This window comes from Gracilinanus agilis, chromosome 3, assembly GCF_016433145.1.
Source record: "Gracilinanus agilis isolate LMUSP501 chromosome 3, AgileGrace, whole genome shotgun sequence".
Lineage (NCBI taxonomy): Eukaryota > Metazoa > Chordata > Mammalia > Didelphimorphia > Didelphidae > Gracilinanus > Gracilinanus agilis.
The window spans coordinates 57,216,634-57,229,279 of NC_058132.1; the positions used below are offsets into that span (position 1 = coordinate 57,216,634).

At 37.1% G+C, this 12,646-nt stretch overlaps 1 protein-coding gene across 6 annotated transcripts in view; it reads right to left on the reverse strand.

Moving 5' to 3' along the window:
• Positions 1 to 304: 304 nt before the first annotated feature.
• Positions 305 to 12,646, reverse strand: part of HP1BP3 (heterochromatin protein 1 binding protein 3) — a 39,540-nt gene continuing 27,198 nt past the window's right edge. For all 6 annotated transcript variants that reach the window (XM_044667826.1, XM_044667827.1, XM_044667824.1 and 3 more), the window contains 6 exons: positions 10,690 to 10,844; positions 6,955 to 7,045; positions 6,101 to 6,260; positions 3,732 to 3,843; positions 2,425 to 2,562; positions 305 to 1,079 (listed from right to left, as the gene is read on the reverse strand). In XM_044667826.1, coding sequence (XP_044523761.1) covers positions 791 to 1,079; positions 2,425 to 2,562; positions 3,732 to 3,843; positions 6,101 to 6,260; positions 6,955 to 7,045; positions 10,690 to 10,844 — 945 coding nt within the window. In that variant the 3' untranslated portion in view covers positions 305 to 790. The remainder of the gene's footprint in view (positions 1,080 to 2,424; positions 2,563 to 3,731; positions 3,844 to 6,100; positions 6,261 to 6,954; positions 7,046 to 10,689; positions 10,845 to 12,646) is intronic.

Consider the following 12,646-nt stretch of genomic DNA (forward strand, 5'->3'; position numbering starts at 1 on the left):
ACATTTGATTAAGAAGATTTTTATATACTGTGTTTTTCAGGAACAGATAGATGATATGAGCAATCACAGCAATAATAAAGGTCTGTAAGGCCATTTAACTAAAAAACCAAGTTTTGTGAGAATTGTGCTTGTATGGAGAGACTGGACTGGACTAGTTAGATTAGGAAGCTTTTTTCTGACAGGAGGCCTATAGGTTCCTCACCTTTTTAGATTTCAATGGGATCATAACAATCGTGACTATTTCTCAAAAGCTAAAAGAATCCTGTTTTTGTGGAAGAGTTGATGGAGTGTGTTTCTTAAATAAAAGAAAGCTCTACAGTTATAACACAGAAGACCCTGAAGGTAGAAGTCTCATACTGCTTTCCCCTTTACTTCAAGTACCTGATGTCACACTGTTCTGTTCCTGAGGCTTTCTAGAAATATAAAAATCTTCTTTGCAATTGTTTAAAAGAAAACCAAACAATAAAGTCTAAGCAGAGCACTTAAAAGAGGAAAAAAAAGGGGGTAGGAGCAGGAAACGAATAAAAGAACAAGCCTAGATTACATGGTGTAGAAAAGTTCTGAATTGTTGCAGAAACTAAAATGACTTGAGTGGAGGGTCAGGTACTGAGAATAGTACCTAAAGCTAACAAATTACTAAATTGGTTTATTTTAACTTCCCTCCCCATGCTCTTTAAAGAAAAAAAAATGTAATTTTAAAAGCATCAAAACTAAAACAAATGCACAATGACCTTAAGAAAAAGAAATAAGGTTTGAAATTTCATTGTGGTACCGATTTGCCTGTCAAATTTCACTTCTTTGCTCTGAGAGATTTCCTGGATTTTCCCTTGGTGGAAGATTTCCCATCCTTCCTTCCACTTGCTGCTGGCTTCTTGGAAGAGATGCTACCAGGCTTCTTGATGGCTGGTGGAGCTGGTTTGGTTTTCTTGGCAGGGGTTTTGGCCTTGGGTGGGGCTTTCTTGGGTGGGGGTCTTGCTTTTCCCCGCTGGGCAGTGGGGGTTTTGGGCTTCGGTTTGGACTCTCTTTGTTTTGCTGAGGTGGCCTTTCCTCGAGATTTAGCTGGGGCTTTCTTCTGCAATCTGTTAAGAAGGAAAGTAAAAGGAAAGAGCTGAGCACATAGGTACTGCCATTTTCTTACTTTATTTTTTTTTTTTAAATCCTCACCTTCCATTTTAGAATCAATACTGTATATTGGTTCCAAGGCAGAAGAGTGGTAAGGGCTAGGCAATGGGGGTTAAATGACTTGCCCAGACTTACACAGCTGGGAAATGTCTGAGGTCAAATTTGAACCCGGGACCTCGTCTCTAGGCTTGGCTCTCCAGCCACTGAGCTACCCAGCTGCCCTTGGTACTGCAATTTTCTAGATAACAAAGAGTCTGCTGTTTTTGCCCAAAAAAGTCACAATAAAGTTAGAAACTCATGGGTGCTGGGTTCCCAACATGGAATTGTATAGTTAACTAACTAAAATGGTAGAAAATTAAGATATTGTTCGAGTCTATGCCTAGCTCCAATTTTGCCAGTAAATTTTTATTTGGTAAAATAGAAATGTGGCCCAAAAGAAAGCTCAAATGAACACATTTTCCAGTTGTTAAAATACTTTCTTGGTAGATGGGTGGCAGAGAAAAGTGCGCAGAGTGGAAAATGAGGGACAAGCCTGAGTTATGTCACTATTCAATTCAATAAAGATTTGTTAAGTGCCTCAGTATGTGCAAGGTACTGTGCTAGATCCTAGACATACAAAATGTAAAGTAGTCTCTGTCCTGAAAATTTACAGTCTACAAGCTGGCTAGTTCTATTTCCAACTCTGCCACCTGCTAGTGAGTAACTTCACCTTAGTGTCTTTCTGTGTAAAATGAGGAGATGGACTCTAAGGATCTCTAAGATCCTGTCTAACTCTAAATGCTACAATTTTATAATCTGTAAGGTTCTGCAATTAAGAATTTATTAGCAATAGCAAATATTTTGATGACTCTTCTTTGCCAACGTAGCCAGGCAAAGCAAAATCTGAAAAAAAAAGAACAGAATTTGGTTCAAGAATTTTAGCAATTCATTGATTTAATGTGACAACTAGGAAAGATGGCTCAAAGAAAAAAAAATTTTTTTAAATGTATTATTAAAAGAAGCAACAACCAGTGATGTAAAAGGAATTCCTGTCATGAACTGTTACCTTCAGCAAGGAACTTAAGCTCTCTGAGTGTCAGTTGCCTCTTCTATTAAAAGAAAGAGGTAGAAATATCCTATTTCACCCCTCTAATTCTAAATTTATTCTCCTAAGAATCCCTTGGGCCTCATTTTCTTCTTATGTAAAATGGAGTGGATGAATTACCTGATTTCTAGAGTTCCATTAGCTCCAACATTTAGTTATTCTATGACTTATAATTTGTCCTTCAGTCTCTATTGCTCTTAGGTAATTTCAAATTTCACCTTTTCTTAGGTGGTGGTTCATCTTCTTCAGATTCTTCTTCCTCAGATGAATCTTCCTCATCTTCCTCTTCTGAATCATCATCCTCAGAATCCTCAGACTCTTCGCCTTGCTGTTTCTCTGGAAAGAGCACTCCTGGGCTGTGAAATAAACTCAGGTTAAAATAAAAGTCCTTTTCGGGTCAGCCAAAACAGTGCTAGTTTAAATAGTGGATGGGAAAAGAAAAAAAAAATAACCTAGACCCCTAGATGACTACAAATGATGAGGATAGCATGTATACACAAACACACACATATGCATCCCTTCTTTAATAAATATACATAAGCCGCTAGGACTCCATGCTCCAATTTTCCCTATGCATCTCCCTTACAATTCCAACCTTAAAAAGAAAGTGTCACGCCTCCAAAAATTCAAACAAAGCAGGTCAGAACTTGAACCCCCCCCCCAACAATGAGTATTTTAATATTTTACAAAGGCTGTCCAAAATTAAAGCTCAGATTTTCCACTTTTCTCTGTCTACAATAATAATAATCCAAGTGTAGTAATAGTATATAAATATATAATAAAATATAAAAATAATCTGTCACCTTGATGAATAAGCCTATAAATAATACCACAATATCCAAGACTGAAATTTACATTAAGAACATTTCACTCGTTAAATACAAATGATCAACACACACTTAAATTAAAAAGGTTAAGCATTTGGGAGCATATGATGCTAAATCTCTCCAGCTCCCCATGCTAGATGATTCAAAGAATGAAAGTTGGGATTTGCAACATCAGATGCCAAAACTGAATTATTAGTCTGATAAAAAAGGAACAGCAGGGGGCAGTTGGGTTGCTCAGTGGATTGAGAGTCAGGCCTGGAGATGGGAGGTCCTGGGTTCAAATATGACCTCAGACACTTCCCAGCTGTGTGACCCTGGGCAAGTCACTTAATCCCCATTGCCCACCCTTACCACTCTTTTGCCTTAGAACCAATCAATAACTAGTACTGATTCTAAGACAGAAGGTAAGGCTTTTTTTGGGGGGGGGGGGGAAATGGAACAGCATAACTACCAATGGATTTGAGAGCAGGGACTATCAAGAATTTAGAGGGAAATATTTGGGTCCTGCCTATGAGACCTCTCAGGATATGACCTCTCTAGTCTTACAGACCTCTTAGTCTGCAAGATGCAAAGGATAGCCTAAGTTAGCCCAGCCCCAGATGATTTCTAAGCTCTCATCCTTCGCAAGAAGTCTATGATTCCATGAATTCAATTGTGTTGTATGATGGGTCATGTTATCTGTAAAAATCTCTCTTTACCTGGGGTAATATGGAAAACAAAGCTGGAAGGTGCCACTGAACCCTTTCCCAGAGATTTGTTCCATCCATCCATTCTTTTCGCATTTTTGTAGGGTTCTTTTCAGTAGATGCACTGAGAATGAAAAACAAAAATCTATTAACCAATACTCTAAATCAGTGATGGGCAAACTTTTTTTTTTTTTTTAAACCTTGGCTCCAAGGCAGAAGAGTGGTAAGGGTAGGTAATGGGGGCCAAGTGACTTGCCCAGGGTCACACAGCTGAGAAGGGGCTGAGGCCAGATTTGAACCCAGGACCTCCCGTCTCTAGGCCTGGTTCTCAATCCACTGAGCTACCCAGCTGCCCCCTGGGCAAACTTTTTAAAGAGGGGGCCAAAGGAAAGGAAATATTCATCTGTCAGTCTGTTTCTAAGGCAACTCTTTTAAAGTTTCACTGTACTGTATCCTACTCAGTGTATTTGTCAAATTAGGAATAATGTCACAGGGCCAGATAGAACATTTCAGGGGTCACATCTGGCCCGTAGGCCGTAGTTTGCCCATCACTGCTCTAAATTATAAAATAAATGGGTGCCTATAGGTTAAGGGTTCTTAATTCTGTGTATGTGTGTGTGTGTGTGTGTGTGAGATGGTCCTTTTTGGCTGCCTGGCTTGTTTTTTAAATACATAAAATAAAAGACTCAGGATTATAAAAAAAGACTTACTTCATGAAATAAAGGCATCCTTTTTTCTCATTCACATATCCACTGAAATCAATCCATAAATCTCAAATTAAGAATCCCTATTCTAGGAGAATGGGATATTCTGGCAAATAACTGGGGTACATGCTTTGGTGAAAGTTCAGATGTCTGCATTCTAGCAACATCTCAAGGATCTCATGAAATAATTTCCAAAACTGGCTTAAGGAATTAATTTCACAGTCACTCAACAAAGGATGTGTTATCTTGAGTTACAGCAAAGGTGAAGAATAGTTTGAGGGGATCCTGAAATTTATTCCAATACTTTCCAGTCTTCTAAAATCAAGAATTGAATGCCTCCAAGAAGGTAGGCATTATGCAATGATCTCATGGGGCATGGCAAGTTTTTATTATTGTTTTTAATGGGGATTTGGATAAAAACTAAGAATGTGCACTAAAATTCTGGATTCAAAGCTTTACTGTCAAATTAGTAAACCCTTCATTTCTTAAAAAATTAAATTAATCTTCTTTCAACTCACAAAGTAGGCAGAAAGAGTATAGCATAATCACCACAGAGAGATATTTTGTACAAGATGACACATGAACAATTCCCTCCTCTTGCAAGAAATACTTTATTGAAAAGAAAAACACTTTTGAAATAGCATTCAAAGTGGAAAAACAAAAATTTGAGAAAGCATACCCTCAAATAATAAAGTAAATGGCACATTTCATAATTTCATTTCACTCACATTTTCTCTCTTGAAATTTTAAATTGCTTTGGTTCACTCAGTAATTTTCTTAGGGTTATTTAGTTTACTAGTTTCATATTTTTCTCCTAATTTGCTTGCTCAGTTTCAAGTTGAAATTAAAGTAATCTTAGAATGACCTTTACAATAAATTCAGGAAGATCTTCCTTGAGACTTGCTAGCTGTGTGGGCCTGGGCAAATCTCTTAATCTGTCTCCCAAATTCTTCCTCTATAAAATGGGAATAACAGCACATCCCTTTCAGGGTTGTTGTGAGGATCAAATGAGATAACATGTAAAGTGCTCTGCAAACTTTGAAGCGCTTTATAAGTGCTAGCTATTATTAAATTAACATTCAGAAATAGCACAGACTGAGCTTGAGAATAGAAAATTCTTCACGTAGTTAACTCATCTTTTTCCTTTTATGGATAATAAATATGGAGCTGGGAGGAACTTTCAAAGACCCTTTTGTTTAGTCTTTCACTTTACAGAGTAGGGGTGCCCAGTCAGGTTGTAGTGATTTGTTTGAGGTCCCTCAGGAAGAAGTAGCAGAGCTGGGCTCTGAAATGAGGTCTGGCAACCCTGAGTCCTTTCTATGCACAACTAGGGATGTCCACTCATGAACTTGGTTTTTCCTCATTAGAGGTGAGTGGTCCTTCCTCATCTGACTGCATAGCACTCCATTTCCTCATATTCTGCTATAATGTTTTTATCCTGGGTACCAATACCACCATCCCTCCTGAACCCAGTGCTTATTGTAACACACAATGCACACTTGGTATGTAGAAAATATGTGTTGCTGAATGACCACTAAGTCCCGATTACCTTGCATTTCCAAGGACAGTATCATCTCTTTCTACAGCCTGTGGTGTGTCTCTGCTAGAACTGATGGCAAAGACCTTGGATAAACACAGGAGCTTCCCTGCCCTTTCTGTTTGCACACCTAGTCTTACCTTGGAAATTAGAATTGGTCCCTGGGTGGTTCTCCAAGACATATTTCTTCAGAGCGGTTGTTGAACAGGTCTTCGGCTCGTTCATGGCAGCAATAGCGGACAGGATAGCATCTTCCATCAGACTTCCACCAAGCAGGGGTTTCTCCCCTGATCTCTTCAGCTGTTTTCCAAGGAGGAAGAGAAAAGCATCAAGACAACACTCTCCCAAAGCAGGTCAAGACAAGACTCCTCTGCACCAGGTGGGTCGGAGTTCCTGCATTAGCACAGATATGTTTTAAATTAAAATGTCGCATTAGGGACTTTTGCTTTCCAACCACCAAGAATCTAAACTACTTTAAATCCCCCAAACCCTCTTATGGATACTCTCAGTTATTCCTTCTCCCATGTGCCAAATTTATATATAATTCAAAGCATAAATAGTCGACAATTCCTCAGGCCTAAGTATAACTACCCCAATAGGTATATTAGTTAACTCAAAACTCTCATGTGATTGGAGGCTCAACTATTGTGCAATAGCACTAAATGAACTCCATATAGGCTGCTTTTGAAAGAATACGTACTACATTTTCATGGATGAAATGAATTAAATCCTTTTTATATCAGAGAATACTTTCCTTTAGAAATCTGAAAAATGAAGAAGCTGTGTACTAGTGAAAACAATAAATAACCCTATAAACCCTGTAAGGATAACAACAAAGAGAAAAGTTTAGCAACAGTTAAGGTATCTTACTAAAGAAAAATATATGCATACCATATTTCAGAAATGGAGATAAAAAAAAATTTCATATAAAAGTGGATGAAGAAAAAAAGGATTAAGCCAAACAAGTTCTAAAAATGAACATTTGGCTTCTGACCTGGAATGTTCCAGAAGCTCCTTTGCCTGTGATCTGCTCTAACTGGCCTTTCTCTACAGCTCTCTGCAGTGCATTCTTTAACAGTTGAGGTCTGAGAGGGAAATAAAAACAGGTATAATCATATACTGTATAACAACATATAATCAACTCGACAAATTGGTAGAAGCAGTTTTCTAAGGTCCCTTTAGCTCGGAACTCATATGTCATATTTTCTCAAAACAGGACTGGACAAATAGCCATTTATGGGTACCCTGTAACATATGTCTTGTAACAATCCCTGAAGCAAAATATATGAGGCAATTCATCACCCTTTTTCTGCTGCAATTTGGAACATACATAGATTTCCAAATGAATTCCATCATTCATTTATCTTAAAACAAACAAACCAACAAACCATCAGACTATGACAATGATCAAGTTTGGGTTCCTTTTCCTTTTTCTTTGATCTTTGGGATATGGACCAAGTAGTGTTGCTGGGTCAAAGGTTATGATTTTATAGCCCTTTGGGCAAAGTTCTAAATAGTTCTCCTGAATGTTTGGGGCAGTTCACAACTCCACCAACAGTGCATTAAGGTACTTATTTTTCAACATCTCCTTCAGTCTTTGTTATTTTCCTTATTTATTGTATATTCTGCAACTTTGTTAACACTTAATTGTCTTGACTAGTTTTTTTTGGTTGACTCTCTAGGGTTTTTCAAGTATATCATCATATCATCTGAAAAAAAAAAAGACTTGTTTTCTAGTTATCTATGTTTATTCCTTAATTTTCTTTTGTTATTGCTATAGCTAGCATTTCTAGTACAATATTGAATTGTAATGATGACAATGGACCTGACATCAGAAAGGCTTCTAGTTTATACCCATTATTGATGTTTGTTCTTGTCTCTTCTGACAGAGATTACTCATTATTTTAAGAAAAGCTCCATTTATTCCTATGCTTTCTAGTGTTATTTTATTTTTAATAAACCCTTACCTTTTGTTTTGAAATTGATACTGTTTCAAAGAAAAAGGTAAGTAATTGGGGCTAGGTAACTTGCACAGGGTCACACAATTAGAAGTATCTGAGGACAGATTTGAACCCAGGACCTTCTATCTCTAGGACTGGCTTTTTAAGCCACTGAACCACTTAGCTGCCCCTAGTCAGGAGGCTGTTGTTATTTTTCAGTCAGGTCTGACTTTTTATGACTCCATTTGGAGTTTTCTGGGCAAAGATACTGGAAGGGTTTGCCATTTCCATCCCCAGATCATTTTAGAGGTAAGGTCACTTACCTCTTAGTAAGTATTTACCACTTAGAGGTAAATAGGGTTAGATAACTTGCCTAAGGTCACACAACTAAAAAAGTATCTGTGGCAGGATTTGAATGCAGGTCTTCCTAGCTCCAGGCCTGTTGCTCTATCCATTGTGCCCCATTGCTGCCCTCTAGTGTTTTTCAAAAGGAATCAGTGTTGTATTTTGTCAAAGGCTTTTTCTGTATATCTTTATATAATCACATGATTTTTTGTTATTGACATGGACAATTATGATTATAATTTTCCCAATACTGAACCAGTCTTATATCCTTGGTAAAAATCTATTTGGTTACAGTATATGTATGACCTTTGTGATTGATATATTGCTGTAATCTCCTTCCTGGTATTTTATTGAAAATTTTTGCATTAATATTCATTATGGAAATAAAAGTCTATTTCAGGATCTTTTGAAGGATAAAATTATCCAAGAATTAGATGCTCTGCTTTAAGTAAAGAATTATAGTAGATGCCTGGATAACTGGAGTTCCATATCACCACTACTATATAGAATTCCTCAATGCTAGGCTTTTGACCTTTCCTGGATTCTTCTGTTTCCTCCTCCTATTTAAGCAACAGGAAGTACCCTTGCATAAGAATATGGTTTGTTTCTCCTAGGACAGTACTTGGTACATAGTAGGAGCTTAATAAGTGATTGATGATTGATTCTCCTGTTGATTTTCACTAAAATATTCCAGGTCCAGCACTCTATCTACTATAGTACTTAGCTGCCCCTAGTTGTATAGTTTCATAAAAGCCCAGAAGTTTCAAGGACAGGATAATCAACAATAGTTAAATAATACAGAAAGGTCAAGGAATATAATAAACTGATAAAAGGCTTTTGGATTTATTGTCTTCTATATATTGACAAGTAATCTAGAAAATTACAATGGAAATAATTACTGTTACACTAAGGCAGTACATATTCTACAACATGAGCCAGAAAGATGCCCTTAAAGAACAATGTAAAGGAAAGAAGATCACATAAGGAGTGAAAGGGACTGGGTTTAGGTCCCTAATCTCCACCTTGGCTCAATCCTATAGCCTCTATGAGCTTTTGTTTCCTTGCCTATAAATGAGAAAGCTGAATTAGACGTCTGAGGTTCCTTTCAGCTCAATCATTTTTTTATGATTCCAACATACACAACAAGCTAAAGTCAGGATCGTCTTTGTTCAAGCCCTATAAAATCACATAGAAAACTGCTGGGAAGTCACTGTGTATAACTAAGAGCTACAAGTAACCATGTAATAAAGGGACTCACAAGCAGGATAAATTTCTATGTTTAGGTGTTTGTCACACTATAGGTCTTCCCCTGAGTTTCTTTGCAGACACAAAGTGCTGTTTTCAATAAGGTTCACAGTATAGATCCACAATTTCATGGCTCTACGATTCCATGTGTTAAGTACAAATGAGTTATTTTATCAACTCAAATTTGGTACTTTGAAAATAATTCAACATGTTCTGAAAATTTTGCTTCTGGATTAAAATTTTAGCATCTTGATTTGTTATAAAACAAGAACTGGTACCAGATTAAGCATTGTTTTATACTCTGAATAGTATCCTTCTATAAAAATGTTCAGGGCAAATCTTATGAATTCTATTTTAATAACATGTAATATTTCATACTTCAGAGTGAAGATCTATGTTCACCTAATTAATTAAGCTATTATGCAGAACAACATAATTAACTATGAAATATGACTTAAACTTCAGCTCCATAGAGAAATTCAAGTGATTGCAAACTCAAATACATTTATATATGTAAGATCAAACTTGAAACCGGGCATGGGAGACAAACCCAATGGAAATCAAAATATTTGCAAGCAGTATCTTTTGACTTATAGTTAACTACTATAAGAATGTACCCATAATTTTACATCACAGGTTTCAAAAATACACAGATATTATGTAATTTATATGTGAAGGCAGATGAATGCTACAAAAATTTTAAAGTACAGAAAACATTCAAAGTTAAAGTTCCTGACCATGGTTCTGTAATATTGCAATACTGAACAAGTGGAATAAATAAATTCTATCATTTTATATACTAGAAGTTGTAAACAATGGTCTAGTAGAAATTACACTGGTCTGGAAGTCTAATATTCCAATTTCAGTTCTGTCATTAACTGACTATATGCTGCCTATTTGGTTAAGTTCTTTCTCTGAGTCTTTCTGCTCAGCTGTAAAATAAGATCTCTACAAATCCCATTTGACTATAAATGTGATGCTAGAGGTTTGGATGTCAGAGAAACAGCACAGGAAGAAAGGGAAAAGGGACAACCCATGAGGAAGTTTTGACCACTGTGTATCTAAAAGAGTACTAGTTCTAACATCTGACATTACCACTGCCCTGACCAGCCTCCAAACTTAGAAAGATGCAAGAGAAAGACACTTTCAAATTCAAACATTTTAGAGTATATATTCAAGTTTATACTATGTGTCCATACCTGATATCCACCTTAAGTTTTGGATAATACTGAGACACGTATTTCCTGATCAGGCTGTAGGAAGCTTCTTTTGGTTCACAAAGTCGAGTGAAGGCCAGTGGGAGAACATCTTCTAATTTCACCTGCTGTTCTGGAGCTAATGTAGAACTACTCTTCTGAAATGCAATATATCCCAAGTATGTCACTCCAGAATATAAATAATTTTGTTAAGAAATACTTTAACAACTAAAATACTACTTCAAATAGAGTAGATGATGTAGGAGCCCTCACTTTATTCAAAGCCTTGATAAGTCCTACTGCAAGCTCTAAATGTATGTCTTTTCGATGTTTCTGTTTCTTTTACTACATATATGTCTTGCTTCCACAAATTATTGATTGCCAAATCCATGGACTGAAACAAGTATTTATTTCGTTCCAGGTATCTATTATACACTAGAGGTTTAAAGCTGCATATTCTAGGTTTGAAAACTTAAGTGTATCCTTCTGTAGAAGGATCTACTGTAAGTCTCCATTAGGACCTAACACCCAGGTTCAATGAGCCCAGAAGATGCCAAGGAGCTTAAAATCATGGCAGATTTTGTGGGACATTTAAGAAGTCATTGTTGTATGCAGCAACAAAGAACAGTTAACAATCTTGCATTAGTCACTTATTATGTGCCGTGAGTCCCTATGTCGAGTCACAAATGACTTAGGGTCAAGGATCACTATGCTATCTATTGTAGGAAATACATATGTGGGGAAGGTGCAAAGAGTTGTAAGGATCAAGATGAAGGGAACAATTTTGCCTTGAGCTGTATGTACAGTCAGCCCCTGACATACTCACAAGGTGCTTTTCAGAATTTTGTTGGTTTTAAATCTCTCTGCTCTATACATTCTTCTAGCCATATGAGCTTAGACATAGTGGTTAGGTTCCCAGCTGGCTCCTTGAAAGAGTATTTAATTCATAAAATACCTTAATTATATTCTGAACAGCCTTCTAAATTCCATTTTTTTCTATGGAATACTACATTCTGAGTTCAACCAGGGATGCCAAAACTGCATCAATTTCTCTATGATGCACTCCTCAGAGTGGTAACAGGGCCCCCTTATCTCTCAGCTACTTCTGTGACTAGGGCTTATACAAGGAAGGATCTAGGAGAAATCTGTCTCTCAAAAAAACTCTTACCTTGAACTAGTATTACGGAGAGGAGGAGTTTGGTAATAAATGGGGTTGATATGGCATTTCTCTGATACTTTTTTCTTCTGAGGGCCCCAGGCATCAGGTGGCCCACTTTCCTTTTCAGTGACCCTCTCTGTTGCTTTCCAAAAGCGTACCTTTTTTTCCTGACTATGGAACAAGATAGCCTCACTATATTTACCCTACTATCTTCTTGTCCTTGAAGTGCATTACATGAAGGTTTTTAAGGGAAATAAGTATAAATGTTCCCTAGTATATATCTTTTTTCCCATTCCCCCACTGAGATTTGGAAAGATAAAGACCACACAGATAATGGTGGGAGTCTTTCATATATTAATGTAGGTTTTTGTTCATTGAATTTGGGTATACAAAGAACTGAATTAAGAGTTAAAATGAATATAATCCATAAATCATCCCGGACATTTTGTCACAGGAACTGGGGGGGGGGGGTGGAGATAAAAAAAAGGACTAGGATTATATCAAGGGAAATCTCAAGGGCTGGGGATGCCTTGTTGGGTGAAGGAATAAAAGTGGTTAATCTCCACCTCAACTTTCATCACCACAAAATTTAGCACCTTTATCTTTAAATGACACTTGGAAATATTAAGATGCAGGGAGGGGTGAAGATAGGGCTCCTAGGTAGCACACTAAGTCAACATATAGCAACAATGGAATAGGGAAGGAAAAGTCTAAGCTGGAAGGAACAAGAATTTCTATGGCTACCCTGTCTGTCTGTCTGTCTGTCTGTCTGTCTGTCTGTCTGTCTGTCTGTCTCTCTCT